Source organism: Saccopteryx bilineata, chromosome 2 (assembly GCF_036850765.1).
Source record: "Saccopteryx bilineata isolate mSacBil1 chromosome 2, mSacBil1_pri_phased_curated, whole genome shotgun sequence".
Taxonomy (NCBI): Eukaryota; Metazoa; Chordata; class Mammalia; order Chiroptera; family Emballonuridae; genus Saccopteryx; species Saccopteryx bilineata.
Genome location: NC_089491.1, coordinates 313,703,956 through 313,729,187, shown reverse-complemented (window position 1 = coordinate 313,729,187; position 25,232 = coordinate 313,703,956). Strand labels below are relative to the sequence as shown.

The 25,232-nt window shown below is 40.8% G+C and overlaps 1 protein-coding gene and 1 pseudogene across 4 annotated transcripts in view; one reads left to right on the top strand and one right to left on the bottom strand.

The window, feature by feature from the left end:
* ASH1L (ASH1 like histone lysine methyltransferase) overlaps window positions 1-25,232 on the bottom strand; it is a 319,672-nt gene that overhangs the window by 199,278 nt on the left and 95,162 nt on the right. For all 4 annotated transcript variants that reach the window (XM_066261892.1, XM_066261891.1, XM_066261895.1 and 1 more), the window contains one exon: window positions 9,616-14,179. In XM_066261892.1, coding sequence (XP_066117989.1) covers window positions 9,616-14,179 — 4,564 coding nt within the window. The remainder of the gene's footprint in view (window positions 1-9,615; window positions 14,180-25,232) is intronic.
* LOC136326249 (large ribosomal subunit protein eL28 pseudogene) overlaps window positions 4,389-25,232 on the top strand; it is a 65,739-nt pseudogene continuing 44,895 nt past the window's right edge.

The window sequence follows — 25,232 nt, the reverse complement described above, 5'->3', positions numbered from 1 at the left end:
TTCTAGTTCTCTAAAATCAATAAACAAAATTTTTTTTTAAAAAATCAGTGTAGCTGGTCCTGAGATCAGCTGCTGAGTCATTTGTTTGTTTTGCTGCTTTTCTGGACCTGGAGCTGAAAAACAACTGAGGCCTGGCCTGTTGTCCTTGCTTTGGTGACCTTCTGTACCTGGTTCATTTTCCTTGCTCTGCTCATATCTGTCTAACTGCCTATCACATCTCAAAGCTCCCTTTTCTCTTTCTTCCTGCATGGCCAATAAATTTATTTCTTTATTCATTGCAAAATAATAATAATAAAAATGAATAAAATAACGATGTTTAGTTATGCTCTTTTTATTTAAGAAGGAAAACTATGTGATACTGAAATAATCACAGATTGAGAAAATGCAATTATTACCCTGACATAATAAGGAATGAGTAAATAATAAACCAGTCATCATGCTATAAAATTTAAAGCTGTAAGAATTTTAATTTTCTGCATTTCCTCATTTCCCTTTCATTCCTTTAACCCCCAGAAATCTAACATTTGACACCATGGAAATGGCAATTAGATCACAAAAGGTAATGTACCACACAAAGCAAACTGTCTACTTTTAGTTCTTATCTAACTCATCTCTGTAGTACTCTTCACTGCAAGCTCCTTTAGGAAACTCTGTATGTTCACCTGAAATATCATTCCTCCTCCTGACTTCAACAATCATATCTAAAACTTGTATGTTCAGGTTTGATTTCTCTCTTGAACACAGATCCACTTATCTCACTGAATAGCATACAACCCACATCCATTTTCTATCTCCAACTTTTTCCTTTTTATACCTCCTTTTCACTTAATGACATACCATTCAACTAACTGTTCAAGAAAGGTATCTTTTTTTTTTTTTTTTGTATTTTTCTGAAGCTGGAAACGGGGAGAGACAGTCAGACAGACTCCCGCATGAGCCCCACTGGGATCCACCCGGCACGCCCACCAGGGGCAATGCTCTGCCCACCAGGGGGTGATGCTCTGCCCCTCCGGGGCGTCGCTCTGCCACGACCAGAGCCACTCTAGCGCCTGGGGCAGAGGCCAAGGAGCCATCCCCAGCGCCTGGGCCATCTTTGCTCCAATGGAGCCTTGGCTGCGGGAAGGGAAGAGAGAGAGACAGAGAGGAAGGAGGGGGGGGTGGAGAAGCAAATGGGCGCTTCTCCTATGTGCCCTGGCCGGGAATTGAACCCGGGTCCCCCGCATGCCAGGCCGATGCTCTACCGCTGAGCCAACTGGCCAGGGCCAAGAAAGGTATCTTGAAATTCTTTTGGATAATGAGCACACAACACAATTAACAGTTCAAAATGCTATACAGATGTTTACCTAAAACCTATGTACTTTTTTTTTTAAGTGATAGAGACACACACAGACAGAGACAGAGATGAGAAGCATCAATTCTTCATTGCGTCACTTTAGTTATACACTGATTGCTTTCTCATATGTGCCTTGACCGGGGTGCTACAGCCAAACCAGAGTCCTCTCGCTCAAGCTAGCAACCTTGGGCTTAAGCCAGCAACCATGGGGTCACATCTATGATCCCATACTCAAGCCAGTGACCTGGAGCTCAAGCTGGTGAGTCCATGGTCAAGCTAGATGAGTTTGCACTCAAGCCGGTAACCTTGGGGTTTCGAACCTAGTTCTTCAGCATCCCAGGCCAACGCTCTATCCACTGCATCACCACTTCGTCAGGCAAAAACCTATGTACTCTTATTGATCAATGTCACCTTGTTAAATATAATTGTCTAAATAAAAAAAAAATCTAAAATATTTTCCTATTTCCTTCTCTTTTTGTAAATCTATTTGATTTCTTCTCAATTACTACCTAATTTAAGCTCCATATAATATTTGGGTGGGACAATTTCTAAACTGGTCCACCTATTGTTTTTCTAATCTATCTATTCTACTGCGATCAATACAAGCTGAGCAAATCATTATTCTGCTTTAAAATCTTTTACTTACCATTGCCTATAGGGTAAATGCCAAAATCCTTGGTGTCTTTTTTTTTTTTAGCAAAAGAGACAGAGAGAGGGACAGATAGGAATGACAGGCAGGCAGAAAGGGAGAAAGATGAGAAGCATCAATTCTTCGTTGCAGCACCTTTAGTTGTTCACTGAGTGCTTTCTCACTTGTGTGCTGACCGGGGGGCCTAAGGAGACCAAGTGACCCCTTGCTCAAGCCAGCAACCTTGGGCTCAAGATGGTGAGCCTTGCTCAAATCAGATGAGCCCACAGTCAAGCTGGCGACCTCAGGGCTTCAAACCCGGGTCCTCTGCATCCCAGTCCAACACCCTATCCACTCTGCCACCGGCCTGGCCAGGCTCCTTGTTGTCTTATATAGACAAGAGGCTTTATGATCATCATCTCCTGGGTATAATATCAGAATATTTATAGTTACCTAAGCACAGTATCAGACCCAGAGAAGCCTATTTATAAGATACAGTCCTCACCCTCTATTCTTGGCACACCAAAATTCAAAACATTTTCCTAGCTTCTTTTAAATAAGTCCCTCTCTATGTGCTCCCCAAAATACATTGTAAATATCTCAATTTTAGAAACTATCAATAATTACTTGTATATACATCTATGTTTTATTTTGATTTATTCATTTTTGGAGAGAGAGGAGAGAAAGAGGAGAGAGAGAAACAGAGAGAGAAGCAGGGGAGGAGCAGGAAGCATCAACTCCCACATGTGCCTTGACCAGGCAAGCCCAGGGTTCCAAACCAGAAACCTCAGCGTTCCAGGTCGACACTTTATCCACTGTGCCACCACAAGTCAGGACAAACATATATGCTTTTTGCTGAACTTGAAATTCCTTGAGATCTGAAATTATATCTTATTCACGTTTGTACTCCTTGTACCTGGCAAACAATAGACACAGAATAATCATTGAAGGGATAGCTACTATCAGAACAAAGATTAAAAATTCAAATATTTAAAGCTTTTCCAAAACAAACAAGTTCCGGCTTTCAAAGTGATCGGATTAGAAGCTGTTCCATGATTTACTGAGTACTTTTTACTTCCTAAAATTTTTTTCCTCAACTTGTTTTAAGCAGATAGGTAAGCCAGTTTTCATATGTACCTGAAAAAATTCCTATTAGAAAATCAAACTAACCAGTGGTGGCACAGTGGATAGAGCATCCACCTGGGACACTGAGGTCCCGGGTTTGAAATCTCAGGGTCGCTGGCTGGAGTGTGGGATCATCGAAATAATCCCATGGTCGCTGGCTTAAGCCCAAAGGTTGCTGGCTTGAACAAGAAGTCAATGGCTCGGCTTGAGCCCTTTGGACAAGGCACATATGAGAAGCAATCAATGAACAACTAAAGTACCACAAGTACGAACTTATGCTTCTCATCTCTCTCCCTTTCTCTTGCTAAAAAAAAAAAAGAAAAAAAAATCAAGTCACACTCCTATCCACTTAACAGTAATTATGAAGAACGAAAGATTCCAAGATACAGACAAAGTAAAAGAAGAATTTAAATTTGTGATACAATAAATAATACAGGGGTGGGCAAAAGTTTACAATTGTTTATATGGAAAATAATACAATAATAAATAATAATATAAGAATAAACTGTTTCATGTACTAAAAACTGTACCTACTTTTGTTCACCCTTGTATGTCTGTTGTCTCTGATTCCTGGCATACAGTTTCAAAGTTTCAAAAACCCTCGGAATTCCCTGAGTATAGGAGTGTCTTTGTCACGCAAAACAAGTAACTTAAGGTAGATCCTCAGACAGACTCAGGATCCAGGTTGGCCACTAGGAGACCAACCACATGATTAGAGGGTTGAAAATGTGAGCCAGTGGATTAAGGGAAGCTAGAGATTGAGTTCAAGTACATGGCCAATCATTTATTCAACCATGTTATAATGAAGGCCTGGTGGAGATTCTTGGTTTACGAATACAATGAAATGCTGGGAGGGCAACACTCTCAGACTCCACAAGGAGAGGGTGTGGAAGCTCTGTGTCCCCTGTCCTGCCTAGACAGTGCCTTATGCATCTTTTCATTTCCTGATCTGTATCATTTACTTAAAAAATTGTAATCATAAGTGATTTTAGTAAATTCTGTGAGTAGTTCTACCAAATTATCAAACCTGAAGGACTGTGGGAAGGCCCAAATTTGTAGCAGGCTAGGCAGAAGCATAGGTAAATTGGGGACAATGAAATCTGTAGCAAGCATCTTAAGTGAAAGCAGTCATTAAAGGACTTTGCTCTTGGCACTGGCTGGGTGGTGATAGATATGTGAATTCCAAACTGCCCTCTTGATGTTCCGTTTATCTGTCAGACCTCACCCTTACTGGACTATCGTCCCTGAGGCACAGGAATTCCAAGAAGCTGACAAGCCACCCAAGGAGGGGCATTCCGACATACCAGGACTTTTGATTCAACACTCACTTGCTAGAGATTCTCCTTTTACCCTATAAATTCATCCCCCTAGCTTGTACTGGTGCCCTTCTCCACGGAGAAGTGCCCAGCAGGGTTCCTTTCTTCCTTTCAATAGAGCCTGTTACTCTGGTCTTTTCAGACTCTCATGGATGCCAACATTTGGTGCTGAAACCCGGGACAGGGTACTAACTGCCTGGACAATTCCTTCTTGCCGTCCAAACTTACAACCAGGGAAGCAATGGGCAGCAGCAGCTCATCCCGGGCTTACTCCCTGATTCTGTTTGGACATGTAATTGTAGGTTGATTGGCCAGTGATCTGTCCCTGTTCCAAACCCCTGCCGGACCAGAAGGTAAGGAGTTTCTCCCTCCCCCTTCCACAGTTGGCCTCCAAATTTCTCTCTAAAAACACCCCTTCCTGGTCAGATGGTTTTGACTTCGGACCCCATATCTACGAGTGGTCTGCCTCTACTCCTTTATGGACTTCTACGAAAGTCTAGGCGCGCCTAGCCAGGCCCCTCTCCTACGTTCCAGGATCTCATCCTTGGGGTGACGACCTCCTGTCTGAGACTCTCTTTCTAAGGAGATTTTTCTCTTCTTGGAACTGTGACTGAAGGCGGGAATGCCCCCTTCTCAACTTGAGAAGCTAGTGGCTTCTCATCTTAAAAGTTACAACGTTTTCATCCTCAAGTCATAGCTAATAATTCTAATTGAAATACACACCCATTCCCCCTAATTAATCACCCAACAATGCTATTATTAACTTGACAGGATTTTTCTCAAATGTGCCATTATTGAGCCTGATCTGTGGTGTAGCAGTGGATAAAGCGTCAACCTGGAAATGCTGAGGTCGCCGGTTCAAAACCCTGGGCTTGCCTGGTCAAGGCACATATGGGAGTTGATGCTTCCAGCTCCTCCCCCACTTCTCTCTCTCTGTCTCTCCTCTCTCTCTTTCTCTCTGTCTCTCCCTCTCCTCTCTAAAAAAAAAAAAAAAAAGTGCCATTATTTATGTGCTTAGCATTGTATTGTTTATCTTTCTTTACTAAGTTGAAAAATTAATGAGGTCAGATATCATGTCTTTACTCTCTACTACATGCAAGTGAATAGAAGAATGCTAGATATTTTGTAATTCCATAAATAAATGAATGAGTAGACTTCTGTTTCCCTAACTGCTACTCTTCCTTCAGGAAATAGTTTAGGGTTCCTTTTTCAGGGAAACCTTGCTAGTTAGGCCACCATTTCATGCTTTCACAGAACACTGTACTTATATTCCCTTATAATGACTTTAATGACTTACTATGTATTTTTTTTCATTTATCACCCATCTCCTACAGTATAAGGCTCATGAGAAGAATTAACCTATTATATCACAAAGACCCACAAAGTAGAATGCTAAGCAGATAATATTCAAAAACTGTTGATTAAATATTTGTCAAAAATTTGATTAAGATGGTTACTTGAGTTATTGTGGTGATCACTTTGTAAGGTATATAGATTTTGAATCACTATGCTATATACCTGAAACTAATATAATATTGCATATCAACTATAATTAAAAATAAAGTTTAAAAATAAATACAATCTAAAAAAATAGGTAGTGATTGAATAATACCCTATTTTCTCCAAGAGTATAATTAAATACTTTACAAAAAGGTCTCGATTGTCTGACCAGGCAGTGGCACAGTGGATAGAACATTAAACTGGGATGCTGAGGACCCAGGTTCAAAACCCTGAGGTTGTAGACTTGAGCACGGTTCATTCGGCTTGAGCCCAAGGTCACTGGCTTGAGCAAGGGGTCACTGGTTCAGCTGAAGCTATCAGGTCAAAGAACATATGAGAATGTAATCAATGAACAACTGAAAGTGCAGCAACTACGAGTTGATTCTTCTCATTTCTCTCCCTTCCTGTCTGTCCGTCTCTGTCTTTCACTACGAAAAGAAAAACAGTCTTGATTGCCTTTCTATCATTAAACAAAATTTAAAGATGTAAAAAAAAAAAATTCTGTTGAATGACCCAATTAAACTTTAGAATTTTTTCCTCTTTATTACATTGTTAAAAAATAAAAAATGTTCAGCTTTTCCAGTAAGGTAGCTTTTATTTTTCAAAAGTTTGTGAATAGTGAAAATCAGGAACAAAAACTTGTTTTTAGGGGTTCATCATTTCCTGAAATGCACAAGTTTCTAATCTTTTGAGTGAATAATACCAATTAACATCTGTGTGCTTTCTATGTGCAAATCACTTTGATATATACTATAATCTCATTTACTCCTTATCATAACCCTACCAATCCCATTTTATAGGAAGAAACATTAAGGCTTAACAGTTTGGAGAAGCTGATGAAATGTATGAACTTTCTTCTGAAAAATACACACAAGCATATTAAAACATCAGAGGTTCTATGGGCTTCCTAGAGTTATTTATACTGTATCAGACATTTTCAATTTGTGTGCCACAAGAATTTTTAAAACACACAATTTAGTCAGGGTTACTGACCTGTTTTCTCTTAGATTGTCAAATTATAAAATGACAACAGCCAATACAACAATAGCCATCTGGTGAGAATGAATAAAAATTACCATATTCCCCCATGTGTCAGATGCACCTTAATTTGGGGGCCTGAAATTTAAAAAGATAAATGTATTATATAAAGTTATTGAACTCAAGTTTTATTCATCATAAAATTCATACAACTCCTCATCACTGTCAAAACTCCCAACCATTAGCTTGTCTTCATCTGTGTCTGATGACAAATCACTGTCTTCATATATTGCCTCGTCCTCAGTTCCATCTATGGCATTTGAAATTCCACAATTTTTAAATGACTTGACAATGATCTCAATCTTGATATTATTCCAGGAGCTTTTCACCCAGGTACAAACTTTTTCTATAGTTGGTTTCTTCACTCTTCATGCTGGTGTCAAATTGTCCTGAGAAGACTTCATCCATTGGTTCTATTCATTTCTACGGCAACTTTGAAGGATTTGTTAATGCTGACATCAAGTGGTTGGAGCTGAGATGTCAAGCCTTCAGGCATGACGGCAAGTTTTTTTTTGCTCTGCAGTAATCTTCTTTGTGTTTCTTGTTATGTGTGTCCTGAACTGATCAAGCACCAATAGGGCAGATGTGCATAAGAAACCACCTGGTCTCCTCCAAACTTGCTCAAACCACATCTTCATCCCATCCTGATCCATCCAACCCTTGTCATGAATGTGGACAATCAATCCTGGAGGAATGTCTTCTGGCATTGTTTTGCGTTTGAAAATCAGCATAGGAGGCAGCTTGGTTCCATTGGCACAAGCTAGAACAACTGTAGAATGGCTCTTTTTATGTCCACTTGTCTTCACAGTTACAGTTTTCACCCCCTTCTTATCAACAGCTCTGTTACTTTGGGACATCAAATGGAAGGGGGACTTTGTCCATATTCGCAATCTGTCCCCAACTCAAACTAATGTGTCTTCCAACATTGAATGACAAAACGATGAAATTCAAGGCATCTTTTGGGCAAGTCTGGTGCATGTACGCATGCTTAGTCCATTTTGTTTCATGAAGTACCAATTGTGTCCTCCTTTGAAAACAGTAACTTCTTTTTGATCAGCAATTCTTCTTGCCTCATGCTGAACAATCTTTGTGGACACAGGAATTCCAATTGCCCTTAGCTCTTCAATCCATAGCTTCAATTTCTTCTCTAAATTAGGCCATTCTGCTCACTTGCCTCTCATGACCTTCTTTTGCTGTGGCATTTTCAGTAGTGTTTCTTCTTTCCATAGACAGTTTTGGATGGATATCTTAGTTGGAGGAGGACCAAACTTATGTTAAGCAGCACAATTTCCATTCACTTTTGCAAACTGAATCACTTTTAACTTGAATTCAGCACTGTACAAAAATCTTTTCTGAGCCATTTTTGGGCAGAACGTGTCAAAATGTAACCTACTGTAATATACTGATAACAAGTGCAAAATAATGAATGCAAAGACAAGTGTGAAAAAGCAGGAAATGAAAGTAAAAAAATCTACGAGTGCAAGAACAAGCGCGAAAAAGCGGAAAATGCAAGTTAAAAAATCTGCAACCACTGTATAAGATGCACCCAGTTTTTTTACCCCAAATTTTTCAAAAAATTGTGCATCTTATACATGAGGAAATACGGTATACATATTTTTGTCAATTCTGCATAAAATTAATTTTTTTGGTGTGCCACAGAATTTTAGTAATTAGTTTATGTGCCATGAGATGAAAAATGTCTAAAATCATTTTTCTATATGAATGGGTAAAGCTTCCTCTTTCTTAGTTTCTATCTTCAATTCTTAAAAGATACTTTCTAGACATTACAAATGCATTATCAAAATATTTTCATGTGATTTTATATCCAAGTGAAGCAGCTTTTATAAAGATATTTAAAGGTACTCTACAAATTGAAGTCTCACTGAATATTGTTATTACAAAGTTGATCATTTGAATGCTTAGATTTTTATTATGCGATATACAGAATTAATAATATACTATTCCAATAACAAACAATTGGGTAGTGCATACGAAAAATCCTGTAAAGCTACTAACAGATATCCATGAGCCATTTCTCACTAAAGAAACTGTAATAGCCTACTTGAGTAAGAAAAATAAATTTTTCTTGGTTTCCAAAAGATTATTTTCTGTTTTGATAATGACAGCTCTTCTCAAAACTCAAAATTAATGCAAAGGCCTGACCAGGTGGTGGTGCAGTGCATAGAGTGTCAGACTGGGACACGGAGAACCCAGGTTCAAAACCCTGAGGTCGCCAGCTTGAGTATGGGATCATCTGGTTTGAGCAAGGCTCACCAACTTGAGCCCAAGGTCGCTGGCTTGAGCAAGAAGTCACTCACTCTGCTGTAACACTCCAGCCAAGGTACATATGAGAAAGCAATCAATGAACTAAGGTGTCACAATGAAGAACTGATGGTTCTCATCTCTCTCCCTTCCTGTCTGTCTGTCCCTATCTGTTCCTCTGTTTGACTCTCTGTCTCTGACAAAAAAAAAGTAAAAAATTAATGCAAAGACATGACTTAGCTTACTTCTTATGTCTACTGAAAATGAGAACTTTGAAGACAGCGTTTCAAAATGTTTATGAAAACAAAAATCAGTAGATCTATTAAAAGTTCATGTACAGCTATCAAGCAACCAGTGGGCAAAATAATCTATTTCTCTAACACAAGTAACAGGCAACAAAATGACCCTCTTACCTGTTACAGTCTGTACTGCCCTTTCGCTGGAAGGCAGTGGCTCCTTTCTGTGAGGCCGATTTACAGAACTGTCCTGTGTAGAAAATAGTCCAGGACTGTCAGTTAACTTCTTCCGGCCACTGGAGTTAGGGTTTGAAACTCTGCAGCTGCCTATTGCACTTGTGAAAAGGTTTGTATGTTCATCACTGCTGGCCAGATCAGAATTGGGAGTGAATCCTCCAAGGGATAAACTTGGAGAACTTTCCGAACAGTCAATCTGTAAAGGTGTCTGCAATCCCAAGGCCAACGAATTAGATTCTGAAGGTTCTCGGTGGATCCACTGTTCTTCTCTGTTTAAGCTTTTTGAAGGAGAAAGATGAGGGCAGGACATATGACACCGGTGCTTTTCCTTATGTTTATATCGTTCTCCAACAGTATCCTTTCCAAATCTATAGCGCTTCAAAGTCTCCAAAACAGATCTGGAAGAACCAGTGTCCATGGAAACTTGGGGTTGCTCAGAAGAACGGTGTTCTCTGTGTTTGTGACGGTGCCTGTGTTTGTGCTCTACCATCCAACCATAGGCCATTTCAGGAGGGACACTAGGGTAGGTACTCATGGAAAGGAGGGGAGTCCTGCTGGTTGTAAGAAAGGCCTCCTGTCGAAGTAGCTTATGCTTTTTCTTATGGTATTTGGTGGGATTGAGAAGTAAATGACCAGCATGCATATAAGAAGGAGGTGGAAGTGGAGTGGTAAAAGAAGGAGATGGAGGAGGTGGATAAAGAGTGGGGGGATACCTTCCATAGTATCCTAATCCTATGGGAGCAGCTGTAAGAGGTGAGGGAGAATAAGGCATGCCATAAGAGGGATAGAATCCAGTACTAGAAAGAGGAAAACTAAGGCTATGCATAAAAGGCATTTCTGCCATTGCCTCCCTCATCTTAGGGGGCCTCCCTCTCTTCTTTTTTAAGTCAGGTTTTCGAATGTAGTGCAAAGGATCTAAGGGGAAAGAAGGATGTGTATAGAAACTATTAAAGTTGATTCGAAAAATAGTTGGCAGGAGGTCTCGGGGAATAAAATGATGACTTCGATGGGTAATTCGAATTTCACTTAGACGACTTATTAATTCCTCCAGATCTGCAATAAAGTCTGGATCCTGTCTATTTCGTAGTTGGGGATATTTCTTTTTCCGTTTTCGTTTCTGCCTTTTCATCTTGTCATAGCTGAGGTAATCATGATTCCTGCGCTTACATTTATGTTTATGTTTTTCTTTAAGACTGCTTAGAACTGTAGAGGTTTCAGGAGGAATCAGTGAAACATGCTCAAAGGAATGCCTCCTCTTTTTTTGCCCACAAAATTTCTCTGCCCTGTCTGATGTGCTGTTATTATCTGTTCCAATTCCACTATCACTGGGAATTGTCTCATCACTATGAGACTCACTAATGGGAGAAGGAGTAGCTTCTTTCAGAGATGTGAGTTCACTCAAATGTGAAGGAGAATTTGGCAACAAAGTAGGAGGAGATAATCGCCTCCTCCCCTTTGAGGCCTTCTTCATTGCAAGAGTCTGAATCATACTGCCTGGTCTGGAGTGTAAATGCAAATATGGCACTGAACTGGGTTCAATGAAGCCTGCATCACTACTTACAGGGCTCTGACCTCCACTAGTCCCAGAAGACTGAGAGCAAATAGGTGATGGAAGAATCTCAGAACTACTAGCAGATGATGGCAGTAAAGGGGGAAGGATCTGTCCTAATGCTGATCCAGCAGCCTGCTGAGCTGTTTGCTCAAGAACTGCAAGGCTGGTAGGGCTACCAGAAAGAATGCCATTTAAGACAGTTTTTGGTTTTCGACCCCTCCTCTTTCCTATATAAATGGTTCCTTTCTTGCTGACATTTATCTGTTGGCCCAATTTAGAGCCAAATGTGGCAGCAAGACTTGACACTGTATTATGGAGTTTGGATTGCACTTTCCCTTTATTACTTGATTCTACAGAGCTTGAAAGAATCTGATTCAACAGTTTCTTTCTCTTTAAAGTCTTCATTTTATTTATTTTGCGGATAATTGTTTTCATCAATTGTCCATTGTTTCTCTTGATAATTTTTTTATCTGGGTCCATCTCAAGGTCACTCATACTACAGACAGTTGGCCTATGACTGTCATCTAGGTCATCTGGATCCTGAAGTTGATCCTCACTCTCAAAGAAATCACTGCTACTTCTGTGGTTGTCACTTTCAGACTCTAGCTTGCTTGGACTTTCCGTGGCAACAAATGGAGCCACTGATAGAACAGGTGGCTTCATCTTGACTGGTGATCTCATTTGCCTCTTAGGTCTGCCTCTCTTTTTCGGAAAAGGAGACACAGACAGACTTTGTTTGAAGGAAGGAATTTCAATTTCTGGTTGTAAAATTGGGGGTTCTTGTTCTTCTTTAGACTGCAAAGAAAAAACTTTAGAGGCAGGGATTTTTAAAGTCCTCTTAGGTGGACCTTCCAGTTGAGGCATCTCCTTAGATTTAGGTCTTCCTCTTTTGGGCTTATAAATATCAGACAAAAGGTCACTAGAAACACACATGCTGGAGGATAATTTGTGAGTAGCAAAAGACTTATGAGATGGTTTATCACTGTCAGTTAAGAGAGCAAGAGATGGAGTTGTAGATTTGCTCAATTTTGGCAATCGGCGTTTAAGGAAGTCATGATCTACAAATGAAGATGTTCCAATGTTTTTCATAAACTTGGCAGGCTCAGAATTACTATTTGATAGTGAGCTACAAGAAACATTTTTAAAAAGCTCTGATCTTTCTAATTCTAGCCCTTTTGGAGACCGGCATGTGCTTTTTGCCACCACTTTAGTCCACCGAGGTTTTCTTCCTTTCCGTTTTTTTAATGGTTTAGACTGCAAACTAGCGCTTAGGCTTTCAGCAACTTGGCAGTGTTTGTCAGAAGCAGTTACTGCACCAAGTTTTAGAAAGGGCTTGTTACTAAATAAACTAGTGAAGTTAACAACTGAAGGGGTAATTGTATGAATACTGGATTCAGAAGTCAAACTTGGCTTTTTTCCCAGAGAAGAGCTTATTCTTGTAATATCTATATGTGTAGTTTTTGAATCACTTAGCTCTTTATCAATCCCTTTACATTCAATATTCATGCTATGACCCACAGACCTATGACCAATGTTCACATGGGTACTTTCAGAAGTAAATTGGTTCTTTCCACCAGATTCAGAAATTTCTTCCATTAACTCGGTGGTAGGACTTAAAAGTAATGAATTAGGAGCCAAATGTGGAGAAGTTTCAGGGGGACTTCTGGTTAAGGGATTAACAGATACAGTAGGTGATGGGGAAGGGAGAGTGCTTTCTCCTACTGCACTAAAAGGGGATTTAGCTGTAGATGCATCAGAAGCACCTCCCATATGAAAGTCTGGAGAAGTGCAATATACGGGAGGCTGCTTTTCATGCTTTGAGGTTTCATATGACCCCCTTTCACTGGATGAGAAACTGTCTTGCTGAATGCATGTTCCTTCATGAAACATTTGTTTCTCCAAATTAATTATTTCTTTTCGAATTGAGAACTTTTCCAATATACTTTCTTTACTCTGCCGTATAACACTCTTCTCAAAAGTTTTGCTGGTGGCACTGTCTTTCAGGGATTCAGAAAGTTCCTGACTTTCATGACTATTGATGTTTGTACTACAAGAAGCCTTAAGTGATTCCTGAGTGGAGAGCAGTGCTTCAGCTTTAAGGTTTAGGGCATCTTTATTGACCAGTCCTGCCACAGAACAACTCACTAGTTTCTTTCCAATGTCCTTGTTAACTAATCCCATTGTTGAATTTGCTACAATCTTCTTTGTACAGTCCTTGGCCACTAGGCCAACAGTAGAACCCAATTTCTTCCCCAAGTCTTTATTAACTAGTCCAACCACAGTGCCAAACCCTAACTTCTTTCCGGACTCCTTATTCACTAAACCTGGAACAATACCAATTCCTAGCTTCTTTCCTGAATCCTTGCTCAGCAGTCCTACTGTAGTGATAGTCCCTGGCTTTTTGCCTAAGTCTTTATTAATGAAAACTGCTGTAGTGCCAGTTCCTAGTTTTTTCACAGAGTCCTTATTGACCAATCCTACTGTTGCATTAAACATTGGCTTCTTCCCAGGGTCTTTAGTTACCAATCCAACTGCTGTGCTGATAGCTGGCTTTTTAATTAGGTCCTTACGTATTATTCCAGCTACAGAGCCAACGCCTGCTTTCCTGATCAAATCCTTGCTAACCAATCCTGCAGTAGTAGTGCCAGTCCCTAACTTCTTCAGTTTTGTCTTGGAAGACTTGGAGGGAGGACAAGTTGCAATAAGCTGGGCCAACTTTTCTGTTACACTCGTTCCTCCATTAAGTAATGTTCTGTCCTTTAAATCAGGATCCCGGCTACCAACAAGAGTAGATGATGTTGCATTAATGTAATCTGTCATTTCTGAGTGTACTGGAGAAAGCTTCTTGGACAAAGGATTGTTTTCTCCCTGTGAATGAAGATGGATGCTTTCTTCAGATTGGCACTGAATGGCTGCAACATCACCTGCTTTCTTGTACAACTTTGAAGGGTCCTAAAATTTGAACAAGAAAAAGGTTTCAGAGAGGGTAAACCTTATACCAATTCAATTTAGTATTACAACTGAACGAACATACTGATCACATGTCTGATATAAGATAAGCAATAGTGTTTTAAGAAAAACACCTAACTGAACTAGAACAAATAATCCTAAAATGTTTATAGAATCACAAAAGACCATGAGTAGCCAAAGCACTCTTGAAAAAAAGAACAAAGTTGAAGCTATGATGCTCCCTGATTTCAAATTATATTATAAAGCTACAATAATCAAAAAGTATGGTACTTGCACAAAAAATAAACACATAGATCAATGAAACAAAATACAGAGGCCAGAAATAAACCCCCACTTATACAGCCAATTAATCTATAAAGGAGGCAAGGATATACAATAGAAAAATGACAGTCTCTTCAACAAGTCATGTTGGACAGATGCATGGGAAAAAATGAACAGATGATACTAAAACCGTATGTTTCAATACTTTGAAAAGATTAATTTTTCATTTTTGTATTCCTATAGAAATCCCTTGTTATTTTGTTTATAGCAATATTTTTGAGAAGTAATTCAAATATCATAAAATTCACCCGTTTAAAGCACAAATTCAGTAATTTTTAGTATATTCACAGAATTGTGAAACCATCACCAGCAATTTTAGAACTTTTCATATGGCTCCGTGGTTATTTTTTCATTTGTATAGTTCCAAAGATCCACTTGAAAGTTATAAAAAAAATAAACTCAAAATGGTTCTAACTTTGTATATTAATAAAGGAAAAAAGATATCTCAACATCAACTTTAGCTCCACAATAACAAAATAAATTTATTTACCTAGTCAAGCTTTTTGGTGCTACAGGATATTTAATTTTATTCATCTAGATCCTAAATACGCCCTGTCAAGTTTATCTCTAAATATCTCATAAATACTGCTATTGCTTTTTTTTTTTTTTTTTTTGACAAAGATAGAGAGTCAGAGAGAGGGACAGATAGGGTCAGACAGACATGAACAGAGAGAGATAAGAAGCATCAATTTTTTCTTGTGGCACCTTAGTTGTTCAATGATTGCTTTCTCATATATGCCTTGACAGTGGGGGAGGGCTACAGCAGAGCAAGTGACCCCTTGCTCAAGCCAGCGACCATGGGTCATGTCTCTATGATCCCATGCCCAAGCCGGCAACCTCAGGGTTTCGAACCTGGCTCCTCCAGGTACTAGTCCGATGCTCTATCCACTGTGCCACTCCTGGTTAGGCACTGCTGTTACTTATATAAATAAATTTTTTTTTTTGTATTTTTCTGAAGCTGGAAACGGGGAGAGACAGTCAGACAGACTCCCACATGCGCCCTACCGGGATCCACCCGGCACGCCCACCAGGGGCGATGCTCTGCCCCTCCGGGGCGTCGCTCTGCTGAGACCAGAGCCACTCTAGCGCCTGGGGCAGAGGCCAAGGAGCCATCCCCAGCGCCTGGGCCATCTTTGCTCCGATGGAGCCTTGGCTGCGGGAGGGGAAGAGAGAGACAGAGAGGAAGGAGGGGGGGGTAGAGAAGCAAATGGGCGCTTCTCCTATGTGCCCTGGCCGGGAATCGAACCCGGGTCCCCCACACGCCAGGCCGATGCTCTACCGCTGAGCCAACCGGCCAGGGCCTAAATAAATTTTTTGTTGTTACATTTTCTAACTCTATAAACTGATGGTATTCAAGAACACTAGTGATTTTATTTACTTTATAATTTTAAATTCTTGCTGCATCATGAATTCATTTCTTCAGCATATAGGTATTAAGCACCTATTGTTTTAAGTGCTAAGAATAACAGCAGTGGGAAAAAATCCCTTTCAACATGGAAGTTTCATTCTAATGCATGAGAGGGATAGAGGCAATAAGTGAAATATACTATGAAGAAAATCAGCATGAAAGGAAAAGAGAAAAAGACTAGGGTTGGAAAGGATTTACAGTATTAAAATATGTTGCCAAGGAAATCCTGAGAAGATTACATTTACAGAGAAACCCAAAGGAGATGGGAGAGGGAGCTATGACTACATAGCTACATGAGAAAAGAACAATACCAAAAAGAGAAAAGAACAAGAGCAAAGGAGCCTGTCTGGTAGAGTCAAGGAATCCATGGTTTTCTGGAATAATCAAGAGTAGAGTAGTCCAACAGGAAGTAGGAGGACAGACTGTTTTAGTCTAAGAGAGAGGAAGCTATTGGAACATTTATGCAGAAAAGTGTGTGACCTAATTCTTTATTTAATGAATATTGGACAAGTCTACTCACTGTTGGAGATAGAGCAAAACACAATAAAAACAAAACTCCCTGCTCTCATGAAGCTTATATTTTTGTGGGAGAGAAACACAATGAACAAAAAACAGCAATTTTAAAAAATATTTTTTGTTAAAAGGTGGTAACTGCTATGGGGAAAACTGTAAATCCTTTCCAACCCTAGAAGGCAATTGAGGATGCAGAACTGAGTTAGGTGACTGGGTTAGGCTTCACTGATCATCTGAGGTAACATCTGAGCAAAGACAAGTGAGGAAGTTAACAGGAACATCCAGAATGGTAGTGCAGCCGGACTTAAGCAATTGACTAGGAAGAGTAATATAATATGTAATCAGAGCGAGCTAGTTAAATCATGGAGGGCCTTTAGGCCATTATAATGGCTTGTGCTTTTACTCTGAATGAAATGGGGAAAGCACTAAAAGTTTCTGAGCAGAAGAGAAACTTCTATTACATGTAACTCTATTCTATTAGATGTAACTCCATTACATCTTTAAGTATTCCATCCCTCTAGCTCAGGGGTCAAGAACCTATGGTTCGCGAGGCTGCATCTGGCTCACAGACAAATCTTTAATAAAAAAAAAATAACATTAAAAATATAAAACATTCTCATGTATTACAACCCATTCATTTCCTACCGCTCACGTTCATGGTTGCAGGTGGCTGGAGCCAATCACAGCTTTCTTCCGGAACACCACCAAATTTTTATTGGATAATGCATAACATACATGGGTCGTTGTATGGCTCTCACAGAATTACATTTTAAAATATGTGGCGTTCATGGCTCTCTCAGCCAAAAAGGTTCCCGACCCCTGCTCTAGCTACTTTCTTCATCAAATAAAAATGACAACATACATTTGTTGAGTTTAGCATTGTGGGGGTCTTTGGTAACCAACCAATAGCAGTGCTATAAAGTTCAAGAGAAAAACCTGATTAGAATGAGTTTAAATGAGAATGGGCAGACACAAATCTAAAATGATGTAAAGAACAGCAGGGAAAGAAATGGGGATCAGCACTGGATAAAAAGGAATCAGAGTAGGTTATTATTATTATTATTATTATTTTTTTTTTTTTTGTGGGGAGGCAGCCAGACTCCCACATGGGCCTGACCGGGATCCACCAGGCACGCCCACCAGGGGGCAATGCTCTGCCCATCTGCAGCCTTGATCCTTTGTATCCAGAACCATTCTAGCACCTGAGGCAGTGGCCATGGAGCTGTCCTCAGCACCTCCGCCAACTTTGCTCCAATGGAGCCCTGGCTCCGGGAGGGAAGAGAGAGACAGAGAGGAAGGAGAGTGGGAAGGGTGGAGAAGCAGGTGGTCACTTCTCCTGTGTGCCTTGACTGGAATCAAACCCAGGATTTCCATACACCAGGCCAACGCAATCAGAGTACATTATTTTTTAAAAATTTTTATTTACTGCCTGACCAGGTGGTGGTGCAGTGGATAGAGCGTCGGACTGGGATGCCAAGGACCCAGGTTCGAGACCCCGAGGTCGCCAGCTTGAGTGCAGGCTCATCTGGTTTGAGCAAGGGCTCACCAGCTTGGACCCAGGGTCGCTGGCTTGAGCAGGGGGTTACTCGGTCTGCTGAAGGCCCACAGTCAAGGCACATATGAGAGAGCAATCAATGAACAACTAAGGTGTCGCAATGAGCAACGAAAAACTAATGATTGATGCTTCTTATCTCTCTGTCCCTGTCTGTCCCTCTCTCTGACTCTCTCCCTGTCTCTGTAAAAAAAAAAAAAAAAAAAAAAAAAAAAAAATTTATTTACTGATTTTAGCCAGAGAGGAAGGGAGAGAGCAAGAGAAAGAAACAGGAATATCGATTCATTATGTGCCCTGACTGGGGACCAAACCTGCAATGTATGTGCTTTGGGCCAATGCTCCAAGCAATGGAGCTATCCGGACAGGGCAATTAAAGTAGTTTTTAAGCCCTGGCCGGTTGGCTCAGCGGTAGAGCGTCGGCCTAGCGTGCGGAGGACCCGGGTTTGATTCCCGGCCAGGGCACACAGGAGAAGCGCCCATTTGCTTCTCCACCCCTCCGCCGCGCTTTCCTCTCTGTCTCTCTCTTCCCCTCCCGCAGCCAAGGCTCCATTGGAGCAAAGATGGCCCGGGCGCTGGGGATGGCTCTGTGGCCTCTGCCTCAGGCGCTAGAGTGGCTCTGGTCGCAACATGGCGACGCCCAGGATGGGCAGAGCATCGTCCCCTGGTGGGCAGAGCATCGCCCCATGGTGGGCGTGCCGGGTGGATCCCGGTCGGGCGCATGCGGGAGTCTGACTGTCTCTCCCTGTTTCCAGCTTCAGAAAAATGCAAAAAAAAAATAAAAAAAAATAAAAAATAAAGTAGTTTTTAAATGTGGAAAACAATACATCTTTTTATTCTCAAAGAAAACAGAGCAGTGAAGCCAAACCATTGGTGGTGCAGTGGACAGAGCGTTAGACCAGGGACGCTGAGAACCCAGGTTCAAAATTCCAAGGTCACCTGCTAGAGCATAGGAATCCCACCCCACTCAAGGCACATATGAGAATCAATCAATGAACAATAAAATGATGCAAAGATGAATGCTTATCTCCCTTCCTTGTCTCTTGCTACAGAGAAAATGAAAGAAAATACAAGCAGTGAAATAGAGATGAAAAGCAACATATTCCTGAAGTTTAACATATACATATGCATATATGTATATGTATACTATCTCCTGGACAGTTACCCAGTTCTAATAATATTTTTTTTTCGGTTCTAATATTTATTGAATCATCTCATCATGCATCCTCTAATGTGAAATGCTATACTTCTTATGCAATAAATTCTCATACATACTTGGGTCTATTGCTAAATAACTGTACTGCATTCTGGGTCACTGATTTTCTGTCTATCCATTCACTGTTACCACAATGTTCTAATCATTTTAACTAATAAGTTGGATTCTTACATTACAGTTCTTTTCAGAAATGTCTTGGCTTTTCTTTTTTATTTTTTTTGCAGTGGCAGGGGGGTGGGAGGGAAGGAAAGAGACAGAAATGAGAAGCATCAACTTGTAGTTGCGTCACTTTAGCTGTTCACTGATTGCTTCTGATACGTGCCTTGACCAGGGGGCTCAAGCCGAACCAATGATCTTTTGTTTAAGCCAGGAACCTTGGGTTTCAAGCCAGAGACCTTTGGGCTTAAGCCATTGACTATGGAATCACGTTGATGACCCCATGCTCAAGCCAGTGATCTCATGGTTTCTTGATCATGGTATCTCCCCTGCCAGGTAAGTATGATCTCATGGTTTCTAACGCGGGACCTCAGCATCCCAGGTTTACAATTTATTCATTGCACCACCACTGGTCAAGCATTGTTTATTCTTCCATATAACTCTACAGGCAACTTATCAAGTACGAAAAAATGTTACATTGACTGCAAATACTCCAAAGAAGTAAAAGGAGGAATTTGTACAGATACTTATACACTGATGTTCACAGCAGAATTATACACAAATAGCCAAAAGGTAAAAATGACTCCATCAATTTCCATTAAAAGATGAATGATAAACAAAAAGTGGTATATACATAAAATTGATTACTATTCAGCCTTAAAATGGAAATGTTGACACGTTACAATATTGATGTACCTTGAAGACACTAGACTAAATGAAATATCCCCATCCCAAAAAGACAAATACTATGATTCCACTTATATGAGGTACCTAGAGCAGTCAAATTCATCAATAGAAAGTAGAATGGTAGTTGCCAGATGTTGTGGGAAGGGGGGTGTGTGTCACTATTTATTTGTTTTTAGATTTTATTTATTCATTTTAAGAGTGTATTTCAAAATAAACATTAGCAAAGTTATGAACAGACAATTCAAAGCAGAGAATTAAAAAGAAGAAAAAGAAAAAAATGTTCAAACTCACTACTAAAGAAAAAATGTATGTTCAAATTATAAATTTCTCCTGACTAGGCGGTGGCACAGTGGATAGAGTGTCAGATTGTGATGTGGAGGACCCAGGTTCAAGACCCCGAGGTTGCCAGCTTGAGCGCGGGCCCATCTGGTTTGAGCAAAGCTCACCAGCTTGATACCAAGGTCGCTGGTTCGAGCAAGGGGTCACTCGGTATGCTGTAGCCCAATGGTCAAGGCACATACAAGACAGCAATCAATGAACAACTAAGGAGCCACAACAAAGAACTGATGTTTCTCATCTCTCTCCCTTCCTGTCTGTCTGTCCCTCTCTCTGACTCTCTCTGTTTCTGTCACCACACATACACAAAAATAAATAAATTATAAATTTCATATTTTGCCATTATCATGACTAACAACCAAGAAGTAGAGGAGAATAAAGAAAGTAAATAACAATGTCACCCCATTAAAATTAATAATAAAACCTGACCGGGTGATGGAGCAGTAGATAGAGCATCGGAATGGGATGCGGAAGACCCAGGTTCGAGACCCCAAGGTCGCCAGTTTGACCAAGAGTTCACCTGGTTTGAGCAAAAGCTCACCAGCTTGAGCTCAAGCAAGGGGTTACTCAGTCTGCTGAAGGCCCGTGGTCAAGAAAGCAATCAATGAACAATTAATGTGTTGCAACACGCAACGAAAAACTAATGATTAATGCTTCTCATCTCTCTGTTCCTGTCAGTCTGTCCCTGTCTATCCCTCTCTCTGACTCTCTCTGTCTGTTATTAAAAAAAATTAATAATAAAAAAATTTGTGAAAAAAAAAAGTAAATAAGACCTCTAAAAATATATTCACAGAAGCTAATGAAAGGGTAAGGTACAAACAAGGAGATAGGAAAAAAGATTAAACTAGAAAAATAGTGTAAATATCCTCCTTTAAAAGATATTATAAATACTTAAAAGTAGATTGTTACCAAGTTTGGCTTTGGTATCAGGAAAGCAAAAAACTAAATTTTTACTTCAATGTTAATTCTGATATCATAAAATTTGTGAGTAATCAGCATGATAGAATAAATTACTATGAATTATAACCAGTTCAACACTGTCAGTAGTAAAACCAAGGGATGAACCCTCGAATTTAAGGTATTATTTAAATATTCACTTCTATTAAAGATAATTATTCTAAAAACACAGAGTGAAGAAATTCCTTACGGGCATCATTCAGCCAATTTGTGTGGGTATAAACCCTATCATTGACAAGCCAACATCAATCAGGGTTCAACTACAACAAGAGTGTGTAGAAAGCCCACAAGGCAGGGTGGAGCGTACCTGGAGCACCCAGCTCAGCTGAATGAAGAGGCTGTGCCACTGGATACTACAAGAAACCTACTATATCTACAAGGCCATTCTGCCAAGCCTGGAAGACACAGCACCTCTACCTAATACACAGAAATACATAAAAGTTGCTAAAATTAGGAGACAAAAAAACATATCCCAGATGAAAAAACAAAACTCCAGAAAAAATTAAATGAAAACAAGAAATCTACTAGATGAAGAGTTCAAAATACTGGCAGAAAAATGTTCAATGAGCCTGACCAGGTGGTAGCACAGTGGGTGGAGCATCAACCTGGCATGCTTAGGTTCCAGGTTCGAAAATTTGAGGTTGCCAAATTGAGCACAGTCTCATCTGGCTTGAGCAGAGGCTCACCACTTTGAGTGCAGGGTCACTGGCTTGAGCCCAAAGGTCACTGGCTTGAAGCCCAAGGTCACTGACTTCAGCCCAACTAAGGTTACTGGCTTGAGTAAGGGGTCACTGGCTCGGCTGGAGCTCTCTCGGTCAAGGCACATATGAGAAAGCAATCAATAAACAACTAAAGTGATGCAACTACTAGTTGATGATTCTCATCTCTCTCCCATCCTGTCTGTTCTGTTTCTTGGGGAAAAAAAAGAAAAGAAAAATGTTCAATAAACTAGGGGAAGAGTAGATGAACTTAATGAGAACTTCAACAAAAAGACAGGAAACACAAAAATGAATATAGAGAGAAAACATAAAAAAAGAGCCAGTAAGAAATAAAGAACACATTTACTTAAGTGAAGAATATTATAACGGAAATCAACAGTGGACTATGAGGGAGAGAATCAAATCAGCCATTTGAAAGATAAGATAGGCCCTGGCTGGTTGGCTCAGTGGTAGAGCGTCGGCCTGGCGTGCAGGGGACCCGGGTTCGATTCCCGGCCAGGGCACATAGGAGAAGCGCCCATTTGCTTCTCCACCTCCACCCCCTCCTTCCTCTCTGTCTCTCTCTTCCCCTCCCACAGCCAAGGCTCCATTGGAGCAAAGATGGCCCGGGCGCTGGGGATGGCTCCTTGGCCTCTGCCCCAGGCGCTAGAGTGGCTCTGGTCGCGGCAGAGCGACGCCCCGGAGGAGCAGAGCATTGCCCCCTGGTGGGCAGAGCGTCGCCCCTGGTGGGCGTGCCGGGTGGATCCCGGTCGGGCGCATGCGGGAGTCTGTCTGACTGTCTCTCCCCGTTTCCAGCTTCAGAAAAATAAAGAAAAAAAAAGAAAGATAAGATAGCCAAAAACACCCATCAGAACAGCAAAAAGAAAAAAGAATAAAAAAAGAGGACAGTATAAGAAGCTTCTGTGACAACTTCAAGTATATGCATCAAGGGGATGCCAGAAGAAGAAAGAGAACAAAACATTAAAAACCTATTTGAAAAAATGACAGAAAACTTCACTAGCATGGTGAAGAAACAGACAAACAAGTCCAAGTAGCTCAGAGATTCCCAATCAAGATGTACCCAAAGTAGTTCACACAGACACATCATAATTTAAAATGCCAAAGGTTAAAGACAAAAAGAGAATACTAAAAGTAGAAAGAGAAAAGCACTTAGTTACCTACCAGGGAACTCCCATATGACTGTTAGCTGATTTCTCAAAAGGATATTTGCAGGCTAAAAGGGATTGACAATAAATATTCAAAGTAATGGAAAGCAAGGACGTACAACCAAGATTACTATACCAAGCAAAGCTATCATTATAATCAAAGGACAGGTAAAGAGATTCCCAGACAAAAAAAAAAGCTAAAGGAGTTCATCACCACTAAACTAGTATTACAGGAAATGTTAAAGGGTCTTCCTTTAGACGAAGGGGAAAAAAAAGATAGAACATATAGACCCTGGTCAGGTAGCTAAGTTGGTTAGACATCCTGACATGCCAAGGTTTCAAGTTCAATCACCAGTCAGGGTACATACAAGAATCAACTAGCCTGACCAGGCGGTAGCACAGTGGATGGAGCATCAGACTGGGATGTGGAAGACCCAGGTTCAAGAACCCAAGGTCACCAGCTTGAGCACGGGCTCATCTGGCTTGAGCAAAAAGCTCACCAGCTTGGACCCAAGGTCACTGGCTTGAGCAAGGGGTTCCTTGGTCTGCTGAAGGCCCATGGTTAAGGCACATATGAGAAGCAATCAATGAACAACTAAGGTGTTGCAACGAAAAACTGATGATTAATGCTTCTCATCTCTCTCCATTCCTGTCTGTCTGTCCCTATCTATCCCTCTCTCTAACTCTCTGTCCCTGTAAAAAAATAAATAAAATCAACTAATGGTGGCACGAATAGGTAAAACAATGAGTCAATGTTTCTGTCTGTCTCTCTCCCTTCCTTTCTCTCTAAAAATCAATCAATAAATTAAAAATATGAAAAAAAATGATAGTATCTTCCAACAATTGAATCTAAAAAACAAAATAAACAGAAAAGCAGTACAGGTCCTGGCCGGCTGGCTCAATGGTAGAGTGTAGGTCCAGTGTATGGATGTCCCTGGTTCGATTTCCCATTAGGGCACATAGGAGAAGCAACCATCTCCTTCTCCATCGCTCCCTCTCTCGCTTCTCTCTCTCTCTCTCTCTCTTTCTCTCTCTCCTGCTCCATCCCTAGAATGCAACCATGGCTCAATTGGAGCAAGTTGGCCCTGGGATGCTGAAGATGGTTCCATGGCCTCTGCCTCAAGAACTAAGAAAAGCTTGGTTGCTGAGCAACAGAGCAATGCCCCAGATGGGCAAATCATCGCCTCATAGGGGGCTTGCTAGGCACTAGAGGGAGTCTTTCTCTGCCTCCCCGCCTCCACTTAATTAAAAAAAATTTTTTTAATCAAAAAAGCAGTACAGGCCCTGGCCGGTTGGCTCAGCGGTAGAGTGTCGGCCTGGCGTGCAGAAGTCCCGGGCTCGATTCCCAGCCAGGGCACATAGGAGAAGCGCCCATTTGCTTCTCCACACCCCCTCCTTCCTCTCTGTCTCTCTCTTCCCCTCCCACAGCCAAGGCTCCATTGGAGCAAAGATGGCCCGGGCGCTGGGGATGGCTCCTTGGCCTCTGCCCCAGGCGCTGGAGTGGCTCTGGTCACGGCAGAGCGAAGCCCCAGAGGGGCAGAGCATCGCCCCCTGGTGGGCAGAGTGTCGCCCCTGGTGGGCGTGCGGGGTGGATCCCGGTCGGGGGCATGCGGGAGGCTGTCTGTCTTTCCCCGTTTCCAGCTTCAGGAAAAAAAAAAAAAAAAAAAGGCAGTACAGAAACAGACTCATAGATACAGACAACATTTTGACGGTTGAAGGATGTGTGAAAACGATGAAGGAATTAAGAAATACAAATTGGTAGTTATAGAATAAACAAGGGGATGTAAAGTTCAGCAAAGGTAATGTAGTCAATAATATAAAAACTATATATGGTGTCAGATGTGTATGAAATTTATTGCCATGATCACTTAAGTTACATAATGTCTAATCACTTCGTTGTACACCTGAAACTAATGTTGTATGCCTACTCTAAATAAAAATTTATTTAAAGTGAAAAAACATATAAAGTACAAAATCATTATTTGGTGCTACACTTGAACTATGTATTCCAGAATAAAGCCCAAACTT